This window comes from Stegostoma tigrinum, chromosome 32, assembly GCF_030684315.1.
Source record: "Stegostoma tigrinum isolate sSteTig4 chromosome 32, sSteTig4.hap1, whole genome shotgun sequence".
NCBI classification, from domain to species: domain Eukaryota; kingdom Metazoa; phylum Chordata; class Chondrichthyes; order Orectolobiformes; family Stegostomatidae; genus Stegostoma; species Stegostoma tigrinum.
Genome location: NC_081385.1, coordinates 30,798,018 through 30,824,406, shown reverse-complemented (window position 1 = coordinate 30,824,406; position 26,389 = coordinate 30,798,018). Strand labels below are relative to the sequence as shown.

Genomic DNA, 26,389 nt, shown 5'->3' with positions numbered 1-26,389 from the left:
CCTTCTGGGCAACAGATATTTTTTAGCCAGTGACACCCACATCCAAAGAACATAATAACTTTCAATGGACCATTGGTCTAGAGTGTGTGTTTATCCTATAGTTGCAGTCTTTTGACTAAGAAATGAAGAACTTATTAGCTCAATGAAAATAACTCTGAGTAACAGGAGGCCATTCATTCAGTCCCTCAAGCCTCTTCTGCCATTCAGACCTTTTGAAGATCTGTTCTTCAACTCCATTTACCCACTCTTCCATTCAGCAGCTTTGCAGCACAGTAGATGGGGAGCTTTCACTGCGTGATATCGCAATTTGCAATTTTTTCATAACATCTGAGAGACAAGGCCTATTGTAACAAAACATACATCTTACACCCAGCCTGGTCTCGTTCATTTGTTTGAGTTGTTCTACTTTTCCATTCTCTGTTGCAGCTCCTGACAGCATAGTAGTCATGTTTGAAATCAATCATAAGGGAAAAATACATTATTATATATGGCAAGATAAATCGGTTAAGTACAAATTATTTGTTTATGCCTAAAACTGGCAAACTACCATTATACAGAGGTGACACAGAACGTGTATGATTGCAAATTTTATGCAAAGCCATCCTAACTAGATATTTTTCCTTCCTTCTCTTCATCTTTAATACAATCATGGTCCATTTAGTTTCGAGACATTTTCTACATCTTACTTACAAAGTTGCACTTTATCATATTGATCATTCTTAATTGTAACAGCAGATGGCATTGTGACACCACCAGGCTCCAGATTCTTTCACCTTGAATATTAGCTCAGGGGCAATGGTGCTACGAAAAGAAGCGTTTCTCTCCTCACAATGAAATACTAGGTAAAGGTAATAGCACCACAGTCCCAGAGAACTATACCCCTGCCCTCTCATTAGAGAGAGATGACTGGAGTTGAGATTATCCCAAGGATGATCTATTTAAGTCAAGAGTCTCAGGCTGGAATCTTAGCACAAGTTTTATTTTATTAATTAAAAGACAGTAGAATATATAGCCATGCCTGTATTCTCCAGCTAAAAAAAAACTATTTATAGAGCAAGATTTTAATTCAAAAGAAATTAGGTACAAAATATAAGTTTCTAAAATACAAATAAAAAACAACTGCATAATATAAATACAAAATCTGCTTGATCCATTTGTAATTGTTGGTCTGTTATAACTTTAAACACTTATGCCACATTCTGCTTCCAACACCATAAATTCTCATTTGGGCTAACAAGATTAATTCTTATTTTTTCAATCTCACTTCTTATTTGTTTTTCAATTGGTTGGCAGCATCTTAGTGAATTTCTAATGCCTCAATATCTTGGATTCTGAGTGGAGCCCATGACTGCATATAGTACTCAATCTTATTGAAGATTCACTGATGAGGTCTCCAAGGAGAATGAGTTCTGACTGTGAGAACACAGGCTGAAACAATATCTGGACATGGTGTCTCTCAGGTTCTGCTATTTGTGAGCAATAACTCACACGTTATTTGAGGTGCATATTTGAAATGTGGATTTTCCATAAACTGACAATGAAGGACTCCCTCACAGTCATACAGCACAAAAACAGACCCTTTGGTCCAACCAGTCCATGCCGAACATAATCCCAAACTAAATGAGTCCCATCTGCCTGCTCCTGGCCCATATCCCTCCAAACCTTCCTTATTCATGTACTTATCCAAATGCTTTTTAAATGGTGTAACTGTACCCATATACACCACTTCCTCAGGAAGTTCATTCCACATGTGAATGACCCTTTGTGTGAAAAATTTTCTCGTTATTTTTAAATCTCTCTCGTCTCATTTTAAATTCTGCACCCGGTCTTGAAATCTCCTTCCCTAGGGAAAGTACACCTACCTGTCTGTACCCTGCATTATTATAAACCTCTATTAAGTCACCTCTCAACTTCCTATGCCTCAATGAAAAAAAGCCCCAGCCTATCCAGCCTTTCTTTATAACTCAAACCTTCCATATTCAGCAACCTCCTGGTAAATCTCTTTTGAACCTTCTCCACCTTAATAATATCCTGCCTCACCCCTTGCTTGAATGCAGAATTATTCACCTTTTCTCAGTGGTCTCTCCTTCTCTCTGCTAAACCACAGACTGCTCAGTAATGGTAGCCTTTTTCTCCAAATGACCTGCTCTTCATGCACTGGCCTACAAGGTGATGGTGAAACTGAACTGTTGTATCATTCCCTAACTCACTGACACAAGGTTGATGCGCCTTATTCAATAATGTTAACTTCTATGATTTTGCGAGTTACTTTCTGCATATTGATGCCCCAGTCTCTCTCCAAACTGTTGCTTTATCAATGACTGCAGCCATTCAAAAAAATCAGCTTACCAACACTTTCACCTGAGCAATTAGGGATGACATAAATGCTGGCTCAACCAGCGACACTCACATTCCATGAACTGATAAGATTAGTTTTGACTCCTTTCCCAGATCCAAGGAAAATAAATGCAATCAGCGATTTTAGGGATTTTTCTTTGAAAGTGTAAAGTTTAACTCATTCTTATGTTATTTTAGGTTGACCGTTCCCTCCCAAATATTACAATGGTCACACCTCATGTTTCTTTCATAAAAATGCACCTTTAAGAATGTTTTAACAAGTAGCTGTTTCTTTAACACATACAGATACAAATTACAGGGGTTCCAGATCACTTCTCAGTTCCGAAGGAGCTTAGCTTCCACGTGCTCCACAATATAATGGGGAAACAGTAGAATCAAGCCTGTCAGGAGCGTCACAATTAGTATACACAACAGACAATAGCGGCCAATGAAGAAACTGTCATAAATCTGAAAGAGAAACAAAAGAGGCATCATATGGGTCAGACCTGGTCCCATTTTTGCTTACTTTTATGAGGAAGATAAGGGTAGGAATCTGCTTCCAGATTTAAAACTTCAGCTTGACCACAAACAAGTGCAAAGAGCCAGCGGAAATAACCTCGATGATCCTGAGATAAAAATAATGCCCTTACTTCTGGCTGCCATCACGTGATCACCCCTGTCCTTAATACTGTTAACCAAGGAGAAGTTAGTCCTGGAGGTAATTTTACCCCAAAAAGAAGTGAATGCTAGTTAGTGATAAAAGGAAAACAATTAAAATAGCCTGGCTTAAAACAAAAACAGAAGTTGCTTGAAAAGCTCAGTAGGTCTGGCAGTATCTGTGAATAAAAAAAAATCAGAGTTAATGTTTCAGGTCCGTTATTCCTTCCTCAGTTTTTCTTCACAGATGCTGCCATGTTGAGCTTTTCCAGCAATTTCTGTTTTTGTTCCTGATTTACAGCATCCGCAGTTCTTTCGGTTTTTATTAAAATAACCTGGGTCATTTAATTAGGAATCTGCAGCATTCCATCGTAATATAGTGGAATAACGTGAAATTTCTCTTGACAGCACGCCAAAAATATGGATTGTTTCTGGTACAATGTTTTATTTCCAAGGTCGGACCATTGTAAACAGAAGCTTTTGAGAAAAACAGATTACAAACCACTTGAATTGAATAGAGGCTTTAAAAAACACGGAAAACAAATAACTTGCATACACAAAGAGATTATATATATTCCACTTACTTTCCAGAAAAAAGACAAGAATTGTTTTGACATGAAAGAATTTGGACTTGACAAGTCTGAAGCTTTAGCTTGTCAAATGCAGCTACACTACATAGACAGTAGGTAACAAAACAGAAGGCAGCATTAGGCCCTGCTCTCTCTAGCCAATAACCTGTTTTTGTGACTGAATCATTTGCTGGGTAAAGTGCAAAAATAAGTCCCTTTATTATACTAATGATATTCTGTAACCAATTACCAAGAGGTTCTCAGGATGACTTTTACTGTCAATATTTTTTGCTAACTGTGGTGAAGAACATGCGTGTTACCTTGTTACTGAGCAAATCAACAGTTTGGTATGCAATGACTCACTAGCTCTGAGCTTGGACTCTACTCATATGGGTTGCATAGAATCAACCCATCTTACTACCAGGTCAGCAATGCTGTAGGAGAAAACGTGAGCGACAGTATCCCGAGCAAGACAGGGAAAATCATCATTCTGAAGATTCCTGGCACCTGGGGAAGACTAACACAACACTTCCAACAAGTGGAACCAATTACGGAAATCAGCTACAGGGAGGTTAAGATGACCGGACACTTTAAGTGATGCTCTCATTTTGAAATCATGAAATTAATGGCTGGCTCTAGATACATATTAAATCAGCACTTTGTTGACAAATTATTCAATTAAATTTCAAACAATCAGAACTTCCTAACTGTACATCAAATCTAAAGAACACTGAAACAGTCTGACATGGTGACGGTGTGGAAGATACATTTTCTGACGGGCATTGTACCCACAAATTGAAGTTGCAACAACAAAGCATTTTGGCGTTTTTTCAAAACCAGAGGTAATACTAGCAAACAGGTAAACACTACCATGAAGAGCACAGATAAAATCTTGGTCAAAACGTATCAAATCAACCTTAGAAAATAGAACAACAACTAGGCTATAAGTTCTCCTTTCTCGTCCTGTAGTTGTTATTTTGAATAATGATAACCTCAAAAACTGGACTAACTTCATTGAGAGTAGTTGCAAAATTAAAACAAATCCTAAACATTCATGGTGTGTGTGTCTGACCAAAGACAATTAAACTATTTGACGTGATTTGTTACGTTGCTTTGTTCTCATTTTGGATTATGGGGATGGGGGAGAATAAGGAAGCCACTCATCCTTTTATATATTTGGAAGCTCTGGCATGTACACTGCTGGCTCCTTTGCTTCATAAAAGCATTCGAGGATGCAACCATTTCTCAAAAATCATCCAACTAACAGAGCTTCGAGTCTTTTCTACTGATCAATAAGTTCATCTTCCAGACCCATTTCTATATTCTATCAAGCACGGGAAAACCCATTCAAAATCTTTGGCCTAATGGAAGCTTTATAATGTAAAGTGACACCAAACAGCAGGGGTTCAATTTACAGACAAGTTGAGGTCATAATGACAACCCATCCTCTCAAACTCACCCCTTCTGGTGACCCTCAGGTTAAACTCCCCATCAACTGTCACTCTCTAATACGAGAAGAGTCTTGTGGGACTACAGCAACTCTCAAAGTATTCTATGTTTCATGATGCCATTAAACTCCACAGAATGTTGGCCCATTCTATTCAATCTCTCTCCTCTTCTCTTCCCAGGAATCAATCTAGTCAATACTTGTTGCATTCTTTTGGTAAGTATATCCTTGCTTAGGCACAAATATTGGAAAATGTACTTCAGGCAGTATCTGATCTTGCCCCATACAATCACTCCCTTATTCTTGTGCTCCTGCTGTCTTGTAACAGTGGCCGACACACTACTTGCTTTCCTAAATGCTTACTGTACGTGAATGTTAAATATATGTTTCTTGTGCAAACGCAGCTAAATTTCTCTGAATATCAATATTAAAGTTTCTCAACATTTAAAATATAACCAATTCTTCTGTTCTTCCGAACCAAGAGTGTCACATTTCCCCACTTCATCCACCATCTTTTTGTCCATTCAGTCACCATAATGCCTCATGTGCAAGGTAGCACTAACAGAACCTGCAGATAACTTTGAGTCTGAGCAACAACTGGGAAAGGCTGTCCAGCTTGCTGGTTGAGGCCAGGGTACTAAAATGGAAGGGCTCAAAGCATTCATGTTCTAGAACAATGAGATCAACTAGGTGGTTGGTCTTTTTATAAACAAACATACTGTAACAAAATCCAGTGGCATCACCATTGCTATGCTGTAAGTTGACCCGTGTGACATAAATTGACTGAACTAGATAGAATCTTAAATGGAATCATCCATGTCCCAATGCCCACATTATTTTGATCAAGATTGAGATGACGGGACAACATAAATATTTACATGTGACTCTCCAAAAAAGAAAATCCATTTTTTTTTGCAATTCTATTCTGCTGAACACTTCGAATTCCCAGATAATGTTAGCATGCAAATCTACAACTTTATGTATGGTCTAAAATATTAATTAGTTTTGACAGCAGAACAGGCAGAGAGAGAACGACAGAGAAAGAATACTAACGAATGCTAATCATAGCCTCTGCAGGTGGTTTTGCCTCTGTGCTCTTGTGAAGCAATACAAGGACCTCGGCACTCTAAGATGATATTGAGGAAAAATAAACTCCACCTCAGCAGCAGAACTAGTCTCCTGTGGATTAGACAGGTGCTCGTTTAACACACCTCATTCTTTAATGAGCCAATTAGTGGGGCCTGATACTGTGAGCAGTACAGAGAGCTTGGGCCATGTAATATTAATAGCTCATTGGCTCATGAGCAAAGGTCTTGCCCTGTGCCCTGCTAATTGGTACCACGGTAATGCTACTATGTGATCATAGCTGAAAGTTAGCTGAAGCACATGGCAACACAATTCCGCTTTAATGTCCAGGTTTATGAATTCTCTCATCTGATCAGCTGGAGATGGTGTTCCTGTCAGTCAGTAAACTGGAGAGGTGAAATTATTTGCATTTCTTTGGGCTTTCATTATTAAAATATTGTGTATATTTCTACAATACACTGTAGCCAACACTGTTATAAATACCAAAGATGAGCTTGCAACATGCCAAACCAGTGCGTTCAGCCATTCCAGAAAAATGGCTACAGGCAATCCCAGGTGCTTTTATGTATCTTTACATTACAGAGACCACCAGAAGCATGCGAGATGGTGGTTTCTAAGTCCCTTCTGAGGCTGTGATACTGCTGGTGATGTGTGGAAACAGAAGTGAATACTGCTGAATGCAGTGACTACTGAATGGACAGAAAAGTTGAAGTCACTATCATCACTTGAAAACATGAATACTGCTGTTCTCAGTTGCAATCTGTGCTCTTAATTCTACTTTGCAGTGTAACTAAGACTGGCTTAGTGTGCTCCAGAATCAATGTATACAGTATTGCAGAAATTCATGAAGCAGAAAACAGTTCTGCCAAATAAATGGGAAATATATATGGTGTATACAATTTGTACAAAATAGTGGAGAGGAGAAATAGAGTCAGATAACGGATGGAGAGAAAGTCCTCTCTTCCTGGGCAGCTGCTTTTGTTTGTTTTTAATTACTACATTATGATGCTGAATATAAAGTTATTGTTGTAATGAAAGGTAAGCAAACATGATTACTTTGATGGTGTTTGGTACATACACACCATAAGCGAAATTATTCTTGAGTTACATATCTCTGACAAATAAACATTTTAAGAAATTCCTTTGCCATCTCCTACGCTTTCAATCATGGTCCAACAAGTATTTTTAAAGTCTACTGCTTCAGCTTCCTCTGAAAAAGCCCTCAGACTCTGTGGTACAATTGTTGACTCATTTCTTAAGCTCCTTCCCAGCCCAGGGATTCTTCCAGACTATCACGTTCCCACTCCACATTAACAATCTTATCTACTCATCATTAAACACAATACTTTGTGTTGATTCCACTCTTCATTTTTCAGCTTCTTCAAACTACACACTCAAGGCACAGACCTCATTCCTCATTCAGTGCATTTGCTATACCAATACACTCTAGTCATTTTTGAGTTTTGCAATGGATTAATGGAAATTGTGACACTTTCAAATCTTTGAAAGTCTCAAAACTACCTTCTCTTGCCCTCTTATTCATTTTTATAATTGAAATTCTTCTCTCTTCTGCCCTCAGGTGCAACTCCTCATCCTTGCCAAATTCATATTTTTGAGGGATATTTCTATATCAATTCAATTCTCCCCAAATTGTGGGATGTGAGCCTCTTTTGGAGATGTAGAAACAGTGATGGGATTATAAACTCCTCCTCCAGAACTACACTAAAGCCCACACCGCAGCCCACCCTACACGTACCTGCCTCCTCTTTCTATGCACAGTAGAGACAAATGCACCTAGAAACTGGATAGTGTAGCTTCATGAACATCTTGTGGAGGCTGCTAACCCTGAATAAGAAGCTACCAGTCCCATGTTTCTACCATGCAGGGCAAAAACTGCAGAGCTGCTTCTGGTGACAGGCCATGGTTAACAGCTGCCATCTATAGCGCAGCAATTTGCATCTATTATGGGTCAGGAAGGGACCTTTCTTCGTCTTCCATCAGAGGAGAACATAGACAGCTTGACTATAATCTAAGCAAAAACAGGAAATTTGAGGATTTTAAAACACACTTTTAATGATTATATGTTGAACTATAATATGCAAACTTTAATAATTATAAGCTGTATGTTACTGTTATTTTTATTGGTCTCCGGAGTCACATTAATTTCCAACTAGAAGAGTTTGGAAAGTGCTGTGTTAATTATTTATAATCACATTTTCAAATAGAAATCCTTTTACGAGGATTGCAAGATAATCATTGTCACGTCATTGGATTTCAAGTTTTTTGTTAATTTAGAGGCATGAATCTCCTGTTACTGTACACTTATTAAAAATGTTTTCAGTATATATTATTTTCTCTTTGGCAGCTGACATGGTCTTAACTAATTTAGTTTTGGAGGCATGTGGGTCCCTGGATATGTAAACCTTTTTAGGAGGTGCCCCAGAGTAAATTTTGAAAGCCACTGACCATAAACCTTAAGCCTATTCAAAATTCAGGCAATGTTTCCTTTTCCAGGTGGTGTTAATAATATCTCTCTTACTAAAAATCAGTTAAGAGCAAACACCTCTCACCTGATAGACGAGGCTTTCTTTCATACCAGCCTCTCCTTTGTGTAGCTTGCTTCTGTGGCCATTGCTCATCACCATCTCACCACAATCTCAAGGTATGCCCAGCAATACAGCAAGAAGGTTAATGACCTTCTCCTTTCTGCCAGCGTAAGTGCCACCATCTTCTCTCCATAATGTCACTATCTCTGCTGCTGTACCCACCTCCCACCAAGGCTTATGCTCTATGACTTGCAGCATTGTCTTCAACCTGTTCCCTCACTTGTTTTCATCCATCTCAACTCTGACACCACTAACCCTGCATGTCCTCTGTGCTGCCTACTCAGTTATTCAGAACACCTCCCACCTGCACCCACAGTAAAAGCTGTGCCATGCACTTTCATCTTCTGTAATTGCAACCTCTCTCATTCCACGAGGAAAACAGATCAGAATGGGACAGAAAGAATCAAGGCAGGTGGTGGGCTGTATATCATCTGGCTCCTCACTCTTTATATGGACTGAATTCATACTGAAAACACACTGAATAAGTCCTGGACAGTATGTGAGGCTGCCGTTGACTTCCTGTTCTGGATAAGCTCAGCGAGGCCTATGTCCCTTGAAATGGCTGAGATTGCTGACAAACTATGACAAGCTTGCTGGTTTTGTCTGTGCTAAAATGGTGTGAGAAGACAGCAGTAACAATAACCCTGGTTTCTCTGGCTGAAGGTTCAAAGAAGCCAGTGGAATGTAGGGATGCTGTGAGCATCCATTGTATAGGTGAAGAGCTCAAAAAAACAAGCCTAGTCCAATGTCTGAACTGGGTATGTGACACTAAATCCATTGGGTCTTTGCAGCAGCATTACACCTGAGGCTAGAGTGACTGGCTTTGACATCATGGCTGCATTCAACCAAGTGTAACGTCAAGCAGCCCTAGCAAAACTGCAATGAATGGGAATCTGGGAGCAAATTTTCCACTAGTCATATTTGACAGATAGGAAGACAAATTGTGGCTGTTGGAGATCAGTTATCTCTGCTCCAGGCCATTTTTGCAGGAGTTTTAGGCCCAACTATCTTCAACTGCTTCATCAATGACATTCCCTCCATCACAAGGTCAGAAGTGAGGATGTTTGCTGATAATTGCACAATGTTCAGCACGATTCATGACTTCTCAAACACTGAAACAGTCCATATTCAAATGCAACTAAATCTGGACAATATCCAGGCTTCGGTTAACAAATGGCAAATAACATTCACATCACACAAATGCCAGGCAGCGGCATCTCCAATACGAGACAATCTAATTACCGTCCCATGACACTCAATATTACCATCACTGAATCCACCAGTATCAACATCCTTGGGGGTACCATTGACCAGAAACCCAACTGCACTCACCATATAAATACAGTGATTATAAGAGAAGGTCAGAGGTTAGGAATTCTCTGGCGAGTAACTTGGTTCCTGACTCCCCAAAGCCTGTCCACCATTTACAAAGAGCAAGTCTGGAATGTTCCCCATTTGCCTGATGGGTACAGATTCAACAACAGTCAAGAAGCTTGACAGCATCTAGGACAAAGTAACCTCTTGAATGGCATCACATCCACAAGCATCCACTTCCTCTACCACCAATGCTGAGTAGCAGTAGTATGTACTATCTAGAAGCAAAAATTCACCAAAGATCTGTTGACAGCACATTCCAAACCCAAAACCACTTCCATCGAGAAGGTCAAGGCAGCAGATATAAGGGAACACCATCCCTTGCAAGGTCCCCTCCAAGCCTTTCATCCTCCTGGCTTACTGTCACTGAGTCAAAATTCTGGAATTCCCTCGGAAATGGCACTGTGGATCAATTTTCACACATGAACTACAGCGGTTCAAGAAGGCAGCTCACCACCACCTTCTCAAGGGCAACTTGGATGAGCAATACATGCTGGCCAGCCAGTAACGTCCACATCCCACAAGTGAATTAAAAAGAAGATGGTTGCCAGAACATCCCAAGGTACAGTACTGAAATGCAGAAGCAGCCTGTTAGTGGATCAGAGATGTGCCATGAGGGTTCTTAGAGGCTGGCACATGGCAGATGTCATGAGATTATTCACAGCAAGCAATAAACTAAATCTTCCAGGTGCCTACTCTGGTTTCCTTGTTGGGCTTTATCAATATTTAGCTAGATTGGCAAGTTTGAGAAGATGGGAGGCTGAAAATCAATGCAGTCAGCTGTGCTGTTAACAAGGCATTTAACAAGTACTACTCCTCATCAACTGCCGTCCTGCAATTACCTAGTCAGAACCTTGCCATGTGATTTGTGAAAAACATGAATGATGGCTTGAATTGCTCCAAACATGAAGATAGGCATTGCTACACAATTTTGCCACACTATTCGCTTTATGCCACATTGCTCAGACCCCTTAAAGATTCCACCCATTGTTGTTGTTCTTCTGCCATTCCAGGCCTCACTTACAATGAAATCAAAATTTATGGTATTCGATCCCTCCGTAACTTATTCCTGTGCAGAATTTTAAACTCTGGAAATTCGTATCGATCAGCACCTATCCCTCTTCCTACACTCTAAACACTTTTAAAAGGAATGTGCGTTCTCACCTAGCCACAACTTCTTAAACAGCCTCTTCCTCGCTTTTACTTTCTTGGCCTTTTTTTTCCTGCAGCATAGGTTTTGACCTGGATTTCTCAATTTCAAAAAAGGGAAAACATCAGGGAAGATCAAGATTAGGCGAAGGTAAGAGATTGGTTTACAATAAAATTCTGATCCTAATCTGAGACTTAGTGTGCTGACATAATTTATCAGTTGAAGAATACAGGTCACAGCAACTCAAGCGACGTCAATAAGTGAGCTTTGATGCTATGACCAGAGGAACATGTAGGTGCCCAGAAGCTCTCACTGTAATTAAATGGATACAGCGAGGGAGTGATATAGTGAAGGGTTATCATTTACTGCTGGGGTTTAAGTTTGCTTTTAGTTTAAACCTTTGATTTGTTCTTTTGGGAGTTCTGGCTGGATTTATGCTGCAAGTACAGTACTTCATCCTTCACTGAAATCAATATGTTGTGCATCGCATGTGTGAAGAAGGGGAGTGCCTGACGGTTGATCAGGATCTGTTGCCTGCACACGGTTCATTGTTTTTAATATAAGCTCAGGGGCAGGTTATGAAAGGCAATTTAAAGCAACAAATATAAACTCTGTTCTTACCACATCTTCAGTCACTGACTCAGGTGTTTCTTTGGCTCGGGGAAAGAAGATGAGGATCAAGGTGATCATCAATGCAAGGAAGAAAACCAATATAATCGAAAGCCAGCTAGATAAAATAACACACAAGATATTCCCAATGAATCTGTAGTATGCAATGGATGATACTTGATTGTGCTGGCTATCAACCAAGGGGCCTAATGAAAGGATCAGAGCACCAAAATTGATAAGCTGAAAATCAATTTAAATCAAAGAAAACTGGTACCACATTGATGTTACACTGGCTCCAGTAGTCAATTGTAGTTTATATCGATCAGGTCAAGCTTTCCTATTTCAATTTTTCACGTTAAACAAAATTTTTGCTTTTCAGATGTTTCTCTGGTTTGCTCTCTGCATTCCACTATCTTGGTACACCCTCACTGAAACTGTGTGAACTGCCTTCTGCTACACATGTTCTTTCCACAACCCTGACTTGACCATTCTGCTCTTGCTGTGCTCCTTCTTAAGTAACTCAATCCTAAACTGTTCTTTGAGTTTTTTTTAAAATCAGTGACTGAGTTATCCAAACCATTAACCATTAGCAACATGCAATTAACTGGAAATATAGGCGGAATTAATTGTATTTTATTTGCAAATATGTATGAGGAATGGACACCATCCTTGAGGGTGTAATCTCAACACAATTTGCACGGTAGATGCACGTAGCCTTGATACCTTCACACATACCTTCATCAAATAGTATAATGAAATGTAGACAATGCATGTTTTTGATCAGAGTTGTTTTCTTCTTGACTACTGAACAGCAGGTATTTGTTTAGTAATTGAAAGGAAAAGCAAATGTACATATATTGTTCAAGTCTATTAAAGTATTTTAGTTATGGAGAAATTAATTTTGCCAGTAGATAGCATAATCTAAAAATAGCCAGATCTTTCAGGAGTGAAATTAAGAAATACTTCTATATCAAAGGGTGGCAGATGCTTGAAACCTCTTTCATAAATGGCAATTGATGCTAGATAAAATATTAATTCTAAAACCCTGACTGGGAAGATTCTTGTTAATCAAAGATTAACGGGATATGGATAAAGGCGATTTTATGGGGTCTTGGTGTAGATTAGCCAAAATCTCAGAATGGTGAAATGGTTAAATAGCCTACCTTGGTTTCTACATTTTCTACTAAGATTATTTCAAGGAGCCAAAAATCTGACACCATTCCCATACCTATAACTAATTAGCAACTTCCACTGGACAACGCTGCCATAAACCATTCCCTTACTTTATGTGTACTCATTGTTCCATTATCTATTTCTTTCTAGCTCTCTGTTCTCCTTTATGTAACCTGCCCTATTCATTCCCACTCACTATGCTCCTTGATCAATGTGTGTTACCTATGCAGTAGTCCTGACCTGTTTTTTATAGTAATATATAAGTAGAGGTGTAAAAGCCAAATGAAGAGGAAAGAGACAACCATAACTGAGAGAATAAGTGCATATAGATACACAGTGAATAATAGTGAATACATAAGTGAATAAAGAAACACAGATTAGGAAATAAAAGCAGAAGATAAAAGCAAAGAAAATAAAAGATAACATCTAAAATAGTGGATCCATTGATACATAGTTTGATAACCACTGATGGGGCTTTTCAAATCAGGCTGCCAACTAAAAGTTACATCTGTTGCAGGTTTATTATTGCTCTAAGGGATAACGTTCCTTCTGTAAAAATTAACATAGTCTTTGCAAAAATCCATCTTTAGAATACAAACAGTTTGGTCTAAAAACTACACAAAAGTCAGTGTTTGTATTATGGCTTTAGGTTTTGATGAAAAAAAATTGTAGTCAGGCACATAAATGGAGACAACCAGAAGCTGGGCAAAGCCTGATATAATTATATGGATTTCACGCTAATCTCCAAAATAATAAAGGTGTAATATTGAAACAGAGGCAGAATCTCAAATGTACTCAATTTTACATTTAAATAGTAGACTGAAACAACAAATAAAGGCCTTACCTGATCACACCTCCTGAACGAGATAGCAGCATGCATATCAGCAATGATAAAACCCATACAATAGCCAGAATAAAAACTCCTGCCCCTACTCCCATTAAAACACCAGCCATTGTGGAGGTTACTGTAAGTAAGAATGAAACGGTGTTAGTCCCTGAAAGAACTTGATAACATTTGTAGATAAATGATTGGAATACAGCCTCACCATCATCTTTATGCATGTGATTCTTTTCAGCTCACTTATAGATCATTTCCAATCACACTCTGAATTAATTATTTTATTCCCTTAAGCTTCTTTATGCTACACATCATTTATTGGCTAATGTGGCTGCAGCAGACAAGCTTAGATATTGAGTAGTGCGTAAAATGATTCAGGAATCTCTCCTCAAACTCTGATCTTCTTGAAGGGGAAAACCTGTCTAGACTCCACAACACAATCTGTCTTTATCCCAGATGGTCCAAGCAAACATGTTGCCCTGGAAGGAAATCTACTGAGAATATTACCTCAACACACTGGCAGGAAGGAACTTGGTTATAATTTTCTTTTAGTGAACAAATCTCACTCCTTATAAATCAAAGGAGAAATATTCAGCTGTACGCTGCTGCATTAAGAGGGCATCAGATGTGGAGAAAAGCAACTTTGAAAGCGCTAGTGATCCACTAACAATCCACTTTGACACATTCAGGTCTTGGGCAGTAATCTTTAGAAATTAATGTTCCATTTTTTTAAAATGTGTGTCCTATTCACTGCAATAAAAAAATGCATCACATCTGGACTGACTCTCTATTCCACCCCATTCACTGCCATTAGCAGGTTACAAGATCCAAACCAGGTCCCAAACCTGTGAAGCATTTGAAGAGCTGTATTTGGAAGAACTGAAGCAATGTTCAAAATAACTATTTGGTAACCTCAGCCCATCAAGGGGCAAGATAAATTATGAACTGTTTTCTATAACATCATGCAGAAGTGGATGATGCATTTTGAAGTAATTTCTTAGTCCATGAGTCTGGAAATAATGGTAAAGATTTACCAACCAGAAAAACTAAGACTTAGCAAGAATTTTCAAATTGTCAAGACAAATTATATTTCCCTTTTAATTTTTCCTCTATATTAAGTTTTGATCTTGCTATACCTACATTATTTTTTACATTCTCCAACACTCGAACAAGTATGTTTATCCAGATCCAGCTATCCTCTCATTCTGAGATAAACACTGTGTGTAGAAAGTGGTAATGAACTGACTGTCCATTACACATCCAAGCTAATTTTCCTACACTATGGGAGCACAGCCCACTACCATCTCTGATATTCTCCCAGATGACCACTCCTGGACCTTGTGGTCTTTGACACCACTATCTGTATGTGGCTTGCTTGAGGTTGTTATCTATGCTTTATCACGGGCCTGTCTAGTGATTAGTGATAGTGGACAGACTATCACAGAATATCTACTTAGATGGCGCTGTTCTTGGATAACAAGAAGGCTTACTGCATGACAGCAATAAGTAAAAATTGGTCAAGAACATTACCAGGATCTTAAGGACAGATACATCTGCTCTCCCTGAGAGCTTGCGTAGATCTCATCTCCACCCACAAATTGTACGTAACATCAGTCAAATGGGTGGAACCAATGTAACAAAAACATTAACCTCTTTTAGAACCATTACCTTATCCAACATCTCCCACTCCAAATTTTTGTTTTTCATGGTATACTCCATTACACAATGTATAAAACTATAGTACATTTATTAGAACCCTGTAGGTTCCACCACATCTAGGAAGCCCAGTGAAAGTTTCCCCAAGATCAGCCTGGATGACAACTGTTTGTTTCTGGATCAACTGTTCTCTGGGAGGTAGTCAAACTCCTTCGACTCTCCTAAGAAAGTTGAAGATGTGACATGTTTGCCGGCTTAACGTGAAGTTTCTTGGTTGTGAACAATTTACACATTTTCAACTTTCTTCTGTCCACTTTAGTGTTCTGTAATTTGTAGACTTCTATGCTTCTGACAGTTATTCCACTACAGCATGTGAACTCTAACTGGTACAGACATTGTCATGCAGAATGCACCTGTTAAACAATGTTCAATAACTACTAAGCTTTTTTAAATTCTGACGAAAAGGTTGACACTGATTGGTCAAGGCTTTGCTGAGGAATGAACCAAAGAATACTCGTCACCTATTAAGATGAAAGGGGCATAATGTGTGTACATGTTCTTCGTCTGCAAAGACTATGGTATGTGGGCTGTAAGGCTCAAAGATTAGTCATTACGTCAAACAGCATGGCCCTTTGGGTGTTCTGAAGGGTCTAGGCCCAAAACGTCAGCCTTCCAGCTCCTCTGATGCTGCTTGGCCTGCTGTGTTAATCCAGCTATACACCTTGTTATCTCTCTTCTTTGAATCCCAGATGGTTGGGATCACCAACTTCCTCTCTGATGCTTCAGTTATATTTTCTAAAGGTCCTTGCGTATACAATCTCACCTTCTGCAACAGCGTGACTGTGAGCTACTTCTGCATTTAATTTTTGATTTTGAAGCAATCCTGCATTTGAAGAACTGTCATCTCCAATGAAATTTAGTCTTGTGTTCTGCATGCTCCTTCTCAACCTTTGAATAGCTTGGAAATATTTTTACATCTTTATCCATTTTTTCCCCACAAGGTACTGATTAATCTTATTAATGTAGATAAATTTAAAATCGGTGTTAATTCAATATTCTATAACTCTATTCTTCAAACTTGCATTCACATATGCAGTTGTAAATTAAACAGACCTTGCTGAACTCCCCATCACAGCAATGTTACAGTATTTTCTTTGACATCCCAGTCTTTTTACTGCTATTCCTATTATAATGTATTAATTACTTAATAAGACTTTAATTAGTACTATTCACTCTTCTGTAACAAATGAGTGGTTTTTAAATCCATTTCTTTGTAATACTACATCTCTTTACTACCTCCTGGGTTTTTCCACTTCTTTCAGAGTATTTCCCACCCCTTTTAATAATCAAAATGATAGCTACCTACTTTTTTGATGACATTGTAACTTTCTGCAGCTAAGACAGATTTTTTAGTTCTTTTCAGGTGAAATGGATATTCCTTTTCACAGTTCAAAACACCAAGCATCATCTTCTGCACATTTTTAATGTATGTTTTCTTGCTGCATTCTTTTAAAATATTTCAGTTGACACTGAAATGTAATTACTTAATTATGTTGATTTAAAATCTTTAATTATTCCAGACCTTTCTTGTTCTGTTACACCTTTGACTAAATTTATCTAAGTATATTTTGATTCCAGATTCTGATGCCTTCCCAATTCTGAGACTTGGTTTAAATTTCTTTTCTGGCTCTTCTGCTGTTCCTTGCAACTACAATTGTGGAGTTTAATGTCAATCACGGTTAGATACACGTTTTTTTTGGAAAAATAAACTTTTAACGCCACACACTTCTTCCAACTAAAAGCTATGAAAATTCCTTCTCTTTCATCTCTGATTGTTGGATATTTTGAGCTTTCTTTGTCTCATCCTCTTTAGGATCAATTACATGCTCCTGTTGAGGAAGGATCATTGGATCCGAAATATCAACTCTGTCTTTTCCTGCACAGATGCTGCCAGATCTGCTAAGCTTTTCCAGCAACTTCGTTTTTGTTCCTGATTTACAGCATCCACAGTTCTTTCGGTTTTTACGAGCTCCTTCACCCCATCCAAGACAAATTGAGGTGTCAGTGCTGTTTGTTACTCCGCTTCTAGTCCGGATGTTATTTTTCATTTACTATACTTCAGATAGTCTTCCTTTCCCTCTGCTTCCAGTACTTCTTTGTCTCAAAACTTGTTTCTCCAGATATGAATTGCATGTTCATCAGTACCAAGAAGTCTTTGCACTCTGCTTCATGCGAAAAACCCAAGTTCCTTACACCCAGTTTCTCAATTGCTGAATATGTTCTGATGGAGACACGGACCATCCGTCCTAGAGCAGCGGAGATGCTTATTCATTAAATAAACATGACCCTGGAAATGTCCCATTGTCATTGCGTATTTTGTTGACTGCCTCCTCACGTCTATATAAGAACCTCTAGTGCACACCTTCCAGCAGAAATAACTTTTTTACGGAAGAAATACACAGCCAACTTACTGAAGAGTTATGCTGTTAAAGCTTGTTAAATATGGGCTACTTCGCAGTTGTGCGCGCGTAAAGTTTACAGGGCACGGTGCCTTCCAAGAGTGCTTTGCCATTTTTATTCCATCACCAAACACATCTTCCCCCTCTCCAGAAAGTGCAATCCCTCTGGGAAACTTCCCAACACCATTCTGTACCTGATGGGCTACTGTCTGATCCAACTAGAGGGTATATAACACCCATCTCTTCACCTCGACCCAAACTCTTTCAAAAAATGGCTAGCTCCATGCATGCGGTTTCTAGTCTGAAAAGAGCAGCTCCAACATTATCATTAATCTGCCTTTTACCAATACCCAATACTCTCCCCGAATGAAGATGAATTCAAACCTGCATATGCCAGCCTAGCAACTCGCAGCAGAAGCAGCACCTTGCAACATCCATCGCGCCTATTGGCCCAAAGGGTGTCTCAACCAATAGGAGGCTCCCATACATTCAGGTTAAAATGCCATGGTAACTGTCTACGTCTGAGTGCAACAAGAGTGAATACAGATTTAACATAGTGATCTGATACAGAATTAATCTACAGAGTTCATCTTGTGATCTAACAAAGAAAATTAATATACTGAGAGTAAATAAAGTAATTTGAGAGTTCATATATAGAGTTAATATAGTGATCTGATTTAGAAAGTTAAATACAGTCAATAAAATGATCTGATATAGAGATAATGTACAGACAATTAATATGGTGACCTGATGTAGAGATAATATACCAGAATTATTTGAATGATCTGATATAAAGAGTTAATTTATAATTAGTTGATAAAATAATTTGTTGTAAAGAGTTAATATAAAGCCAATATAGAAATCTGATATAATTAAAGATAACAAAGTGTGGAGCTGGATGAACACAGCAGGCCAAGCAGCATCTTAGGAGCACAAAAGCTGACGTTTCCGGCCTAGATCCTTCATCAGAAATGGGGGAGGGGGTGGCATTGTTGTGATACTGCAGGAGGCCCAGGATGGACATGTCATCTGAGGAATGGGAGAGGGAGATGGAATGGTTCGCGACTGGGAGGTGCAGTTGTTTATTGCGAACTGAGCGTAGGTGTTCTGCAAAGTGGTCCCCAAGCCTCCGCTTGGTTTCCCCAATGTAGAGGAGGCTACAATGGGTACAGTGGATACAGTATATCACATTGGCAGATGTGCAGGTGAACATCTGCTTGATGTTCATTAACCTCATCCCACCCCCTTGACTTGTCCATCCTCCCTGGACTGACCCATCCCCTCGCTACCTCCCCACCTACACTCACCTCTACTGGCTCCATCCCTGCCTCTTTAACTTGTCTGTCTCCTCTCCATCTATCTTTTCCTCTATCCATCTTTGATCCGCCTCCCCCTCCCTCCCTGTTTATTTCAGAATCCCCTTCCCGTCCCCCATTTCTGACGAAGGGTCTAGGCCCAACACGTCAGTTTTTGTGCTCCTAAGATGCTGCTTGGCCTGCTGTGTTCATCCAGCTCTACACTTTGTTATCTCAGATTCTCCAGCATCTGCAGTTCCAATTATCTCTGATATAATTAAGATAGTCAGTAGCTGTCACAATCTGATATAGTTAATATATGAAGAGTTCATACTATGATCTGATATCGAGAGTTAATATACAGCCAGCTAATAGTCATCTAACTCACAGTGGATATAGAGTTTATAAATAGTAAATCAACATACAATAAATATACAATGATGTAATATAGGGAATTAATGTGCAGAGAATGAATGTAGTAATCAAATATAGAAAGCTAATATACAGTTAATATACAGTCATCTAAAATAGTAAATATGAGTGAATATATAATCGTTTAATATGCGTAATTAATATAAAGATAGGTAATATACAGTGATCTAACATATAGTTAATATACAGCTTTAATGTATAATCATCATATTTAGAGTTACACAGAATTAATATACAGCCAACTAAACAGTATGGAATTAATATACAGAAAATTAGTGTGCAGTGATCTAAATTAGAGTCTTATTATACAAAAAGTAAATATGCAGTGATCTATTGATGGTGATCTCTCACTGATTTAATAAGCAGTTATTGTACAGAGTGATCCAATATCCAGAGTTAATACACAGGGAGTAATATAAAGATTTAATTTACAGAGAGTCGATACACGGAACAACTTTATGTACAGTTTTAAATGCTGCTATCTAATATACTTTATTAATAAACAGGGATCTAATATACAGAGTTCATATCTATATTAATATGCATAGTTAATATACAAGATGATCTAATATAGAATTAATGTACCGTGACATAAAACACAGTTAATGTCCTGTGCTCTAATATACAGTTTTAATACAGACTCGATATACAGTGACTTAATATACAGAAGGATCTAATATTCAGACTTTATATGAGGACAACCAATGGAAAAGATCTCAATTTACAGTTTGCTAATGTAAAGAGTTAATATACAGTAAGTTATTATACAGAGACTTGAAATACAGACATAATATACAAAGAGTTAATATAGAGAGTAAGCTAACATTATGATGACAGGTCAGAATTCCGAAATATTACAGACATGTTTTACTTAATACCAAGCTTTAAAATAAATAACTGCTATAGAAAAAGAGTAACTCCTTAAATTCAGTGACTGGCAAAGTCCATTGTGAAGCCAGGGGAATGTCGTGACTACAAACAGTCAGGGAATCAGGAAGACAATTAACGAGAAATTAACAAGGGACAAATTCAGAAATTGCTAAAAAAAAAACCTGGCAGGTCTGACAGCATCTGTGGAGAAAAAGCAATAATGTTTCAGGTCCAGTGACCCTTCAGAGAGATGATGAGAGGGCTGACGAACTTCCCTCTCAGCAGAAATCCATTCTTGCAGACACATCTGTTTTACCCTTAAGAAATATCTAAAGAAAGAGTTCATAAAATTCATGCAACACTAGCCTGCCTATGTTGTTGTCTGAACATCTTAATGTGTAGGCGAGAGAGCTGTGAAGGCTACAGATTTGAGAACAATCACAATGCACTGCAAGTAAAACAAGAAGGTAAGACTGTCTCTCACTCTGACAAGTTCAAGAGAAACCAGTCAAAGGAATTTCAATTGACTTACAAAACAAAGAATCTTGAGATTGATTGGTCAACTGACAAAGTTGATGTTATCCACACAGCAGCGTGGTCTTCATGAACAATTCAGAGATTGATCCATATTTCACGATGGTGTTGTGACTGTAAAGGTGAGTGAATAAAGAAAGGGAGACTCTTCATTCCTCACCCAGGAGCTTAACAATTTGGGTATCCCATCTTGAACTATAACAAATTGGGGAACCTGACGTCAGGTCTGGTTGCAATGTTAATATTCAGAGTTAACATTGAAGAGTGTTACAATACAGGGAGTTAACATACAAAGTTAATATACAAAGAGTTGATATCCATAATGATTTAATATACAAAGATGACATACAGAGAGTTACTGCAGATCAAACATATAGGGCTAATCAAAAAGAGACAATATTCAGTGTTAATATATTGATTAATTCACAACAATACACAGAGTTAATGTACAGAGTAATCTAATTGATTGAGTGAACGTACAGTGACCTAATGTAGAGTTAATATATAGTTACCTATACCTAAAGTGGTTATTAACATCCCAGCTCCCCCTGCCCCACCCCTCCAAAAGCGTGACCCTCAGCCTAAACTCAGCACAATCCATGATCTTCTGAGGACCATGGTCACTTTTCTTTTTACTGAAGTGATCAGATCTATAAGGTAATCTAATGCTTGGTCATTATCTCTTTACTATTTGTGGGATTGTACTGAATGCAAATTATCTTCCATTTTTCTTTCGTTACAACCCTTCAGAAGTACGTAATTGGTTGTAAATTAAACTACTTTGGCATATCTCAACTACATGAAAATTGCTATTCAAACAAAAGTTCTTCACAAAGCACTATATTAACAAAAGAAAGTCTTATATTTACAAAGCACTTTTCATACCACCAGAAATTTCATTGCATTTTAGTCAATGAAATGAGTTTTGAAATATATTTCACGTTGTAATGGAGGAAACTTCATAGCCAGTTTGCACACAGCAAACCACCACAAACAGCAACGTGATTGAAATAACTCTATGAAGGCCAGTTTCCCATCACCAAGTCACCCGTTATTTACACATGCATAGCACATAACACTGACCCAGCCAGTTCAGTGCGAGCTCTGAGAATGAACAGAATCTCTGACAGTCCTGTTTCATTCTGTCAGCAAGACTCCCTGATTAGCCCAGGCTAGCAGCCCCAATCAGGCAACTCATATTCTATAAGGCTGATACCTGGCTGATATCACTCCGGTCACTATGATGATAATGACCAGATGATCTGTTTTGTGACTTTGATTGTGGGATTAATGTAGGCCAAAACACCAGGATTAGATTCAGAGATAATGGGAACTGCAGATGCTGGAGATTCCAAGATAATAAAATGTGGGGCTGGATGAACACAGCAGGCCAAGCAGCATCTCAGGAGCACAAAAGCTTTTGTGCTCCTGAGATGCTGCTTGGCCTGCTGTGTTCATCCAGCCCCACATTTTATTAACCAGGATTAGATTCCCTGCTCGCCTCAAGACTGCCATGGAATATTTGACATGCACTCAAACAGGTGCCTTGTTTTAACATCTCATCTTAAAGACAGCCTCTCTGATAATTCAGCACTCCCTCTAAACTACATCGGACTGTTGCTTTTGGTGCTTCACTCTTACAGTGGGACCTAAACTCAAATCCTCGTACCTTAGAAGTGTGACTGTTACCAATGGAGCCACAGCTGAAAGGTCAGTGCAAATTCTTTCTTGAGAGAATTGGCAACCAGACAGTCACTGGTGGAACCATACAATATTTAAATTGATTTGCCTTACTGTAATTTTAATGTAATTTTTAGTTTTCAAACAAGGAACATGACCTTCATCTGAGTTTAGGGTCCGAGTCTTCACTGGGAACCATTAAAACTGACATGGACACTTACCATGTATGACTTCACATGCTATTCCATCCTTTTTTATGTATTTTTCACAGCTATTGGGCTCATAGTGCATTTTCCAAGCACTAGAGAAATGTGTGAGGACTGTAGGTATTGTAGTGAGGTGCTTTGAAGGCCTGACTTGAACCTCCATCACAGCAGACAAGTCCCAATATCAGTTAAAGGCCCTCTAAAATTTGCTTCTTATTTCACACACTCTCCATGCACCCTCTGCCAGCACGTGGCTCTTAGATTAGATTATATTAGATTAGATTCCCTCCAGTGTGGAAACAGGCCCTTCAGCCCAACAAGTCTACACTGCCCTTTGGAGGATCCCACCCAGACCCATCCCCCTATAACCCACACACCCATGAACACTATGGGTAATTTAGCATGGCCAACCCACTAGCCTGCACATTTTTTGGAGCGTGGGATTCCCCTTACACGCCAGTATGTGTCCTCCAGCCCTGTCTGATTCCTTATTGCACCTTCTTACCCTTCATGTCAAAGTCACTCACCTATTATGCGCCATGCGCATTCCTCTGAAGCCATATCAATGGGAATAACTTTAAAATGATAGGAAGACAATGAAATACTCCCGCAGTGATGGGCTGCAGAGCTGGCATGGATTATGCACTAAAGTCTCTGGTGTCATAGGCCTCTGACTCAGAGATATGACCATTTTTGTTTCAGCAGCAGAAGGAGTGGAAGTGTTGACCAGATAGCTGCCGGGAAAGTGAGTCACTGTTTTAAAAACTTACCTCGTGAATAGGCGAAGCATACGCTGAGCAGGAGTGGACACGGGACTGCTGAGTAAGTGAGGTAATATATTTGTGTGGTCTCTTTGGGAATTTAGAATAATGGGAATGGAGGTCAGGGCAGTTGAATGTTCCTCCTGCAGAATGTGGGAGGTAAGGGTCACCACTAGTGTCCCTGCTGACTACATCAGCGGGAAGTGCACCCAACTCCAGCTCCTCGAAAACCGCGTTAGGGAACTGGAGATGGAGCTGGTTGAACTTCAGATCATTCAGGAGGCAGAGGGGGTTATTGAGAGGACTTACAGGGAGGTAGTCACTCCTTAGTTACAAGAAGAAGGCAGATGGGTTACAGTCAGGGGCCGGAAAGGGAACCGGCAGGCAGTGCAGGGATCCCCTGTGGCCATTCACCTCAACAATAAGTATACCGTTTTGGAGACTGTCGGGGGGGATGACTTACCAGGGGAAAGCAGTGGGGCACAGGTCTCTGGCACAGAGTCTGTCCCTGCTGCTCAGAAGGGAAGGGGGAAGTGGAGCAGAGCAGTAGTCATTGGGGATTCCATAGTTAGGGGGACAGATAGGAGGTTCTGTGGGGACGAGAGAGACTCACGGTTGGTGTGTTGCCTCCCAGGTGCCAGGGTGCGTGATGTCTCTGATTGTGTTTTCGGGATCCTTAAGGGGGAGGGGGAGCAGCCCCAAGTCATGGTCCACATAGGCACCAACAACGTAGGTAGGAAGAGAGATGGGGAATTACGGCAGAAATTCAGGGAGCTAGGATGGAAGCTGAGAGCTAGGGTGAACAGAGTTATTGTCTCTGGTTTGTTGCCTGTGCCACGTGCTAGTGAGGTGAGGAATAGGGAGAGAGAGGAGTTGAACACGTGGCTACAGGGATGGTGCAGGAGGGAGGTTTTGGATTCTTGGATAATTGGGGCTCTTTCTGGGGTAGGTGGGACCTCTACAAGCAAGATGGTCTTCACCTGAACCAGAGGGGTACCAATATCCTGGGGGGGATATTCGCCAAGGCAATTTGGGTGGGTTTAAACTAATTCAGCAGGGGGATGGGAACCAAAATTGTAGTTCGAGTATAGAAAAGGTTGAGAGTAGGGAGGTCTGAAATAAAGTTTCAGGGACGCAAGATGGCACCGGCAAGCAAGAAGTTGGTTTGAAGTGTGTCTACTTCAATGCCAGGAGCGTCCGGAATAAGGTGGGTGAACGTGCAGCATGGGTTAGTACCTGGGACTTCGATGTTGTGGCCATTTCAGAGACATGGATAGAGCAGGGACAGGAATGGTTCTTGCAGGTTCCGGGAATTAGATGTTTCAGTAAGAACAGAGAAGATGGTAAAAGAGGGGGAGGTGTGGCATTGTTGGTCAGGGACAGTATTACAGTTGCAGAAAGGATGTTTGGGGACTCGTCAACTGAGGTAGTATGGGCTGAGGTTAGAAACAGGAAAGGAGAGGTCACCCTATAGGAGTTTTCTATAGGCCACCGAATAGTTCCAGATACATAGAGGAAAGGATAGCAAAGATGATTCTCGATAGGAGTGAGAAAGACAGGGTAGTTGTCATGGGGGACATCAACTTTCCAAATATTGACTGGGAACACTATAGTTCGAGTACTATAGATATGTCAGTTTTTGTCCTGTGTGTAGGAGGGCTTCCTAACACAGTATGTAGATAGGCCAACAAAGGGCGAAGCCACATTAGATTTGGTACTGGATAATGAGCCCGGCAAGGTGTTAGATTTGGAAGTAGGTGAGCACTTTGGTGATAGCGATCACAATTCTGTTATGTTTACTTTAGTGATGGAAAGGGATAGGTGTATACTACTGGGCAAGAGTTATAGCTGGGGGAATGGCAATTACGATGTGATTAGGCAAGATTTAGGGAGCATAGGATGGGGAAGGAAACTGCAGGGGATGGGCACATTAGAAATGTGGAGCTTATTCAAGGAAAAGCTCCTGTGTGTCCCAGAAAAGCATGTACCTGTCAGACAGGCAGGAAGCTGAAGAGTGCGGGAGCCGTGGTTTATGAAGGAAGTGGAATCTCTGCTCAAGAGGAAGAAGAAGGCTTATGTTAGGATGAGATGTGAAGGCTCAGTTAGGGCACTTGAGGGCTACGAGGTAGCCAGGAAAGACCTAATGAGAGAGCTCAGAAGAGCCAGGAGGAGACATGAGAAGTTGTTGGCAGATAGGATCAGGGTAAACTCTAAGGCTTTCTATAGGTATTTAAGGAATAAAAGAATGACGAGAGTAAGGTTAGGGCCAATCAAGGATAGCAGTAGGAAGTCGTGTGTGGAATCAGAGGAGATAGGGGAAGCACTAAATGACTATTTTTCGACAGTATTCACTCTAGAAAACGACAATGTTGTTGAAGAGAATACTGAGATACAGGCTACTAGACTAGGTATGATTGAGGTTCACAAGGAAGAGGTATTAGAAATCCTACAGAGTGTGAAAAAAGATAAGTCACCTGGGCCGGATGGGATTTATCCTAGGATCCTCTGGGAAGCCAGGGAGGAGATTGCCGAGCCTTTGGCATTGATCTTTAACTTGTCATTGTCTATTGGAATAGTGCCAGAAGACTGGAGGATAGCAAATGTGGTTCCCCTGTTCAAGAAGGGGAGTAGAGACAACCCTGGTAATTAT

At 39.7% G+C, this 26,389-nt stretch overlaps 1 protein-coding gene across 2 annotated transcripts; it reads right to left on the bottom strand.

Moving 5' to 3' along the window:
• Positions 1-958: 958 nt before the first annotated feature.
• On the bottom strand, positions 959-18,405 carry tmem218 (transmembrane protein 218). 2 transcript variants are annotated; one of them, XM_048561904.2, is made up of 4 exons: positions 18,346-18,405; positions 13,853-13,973; positions 11,848-11,953; positions 959-2,805 (listed from the first exon to the last, which is right to left on the bottom strand). In XM_048561904.2, the coding sequence occupies exons 2-4, from the start codon at positions 13,960-13,962 to the stop codon at positions 2,674-2,676; spliced, it is 348 nt and encodes a 115-aa protein (XP_048417861.1). In that variant the 5' UTR covers positions 13,963-13,973; positions 18,346-18,405; the 3' UTR covers positions 959-2,673. The 2 variants fall into 2 exon arrangements, with proteins under 2 accessions (XP_048417861.1, XP_048417862.1); XM_048561905.2 differs by lacking the exon at positions 18,346-18,405 and adding an exon at positions 17,974-17,995.
• Positions 18,406-26,389: the final 7,984 nt, after the last annotated feature.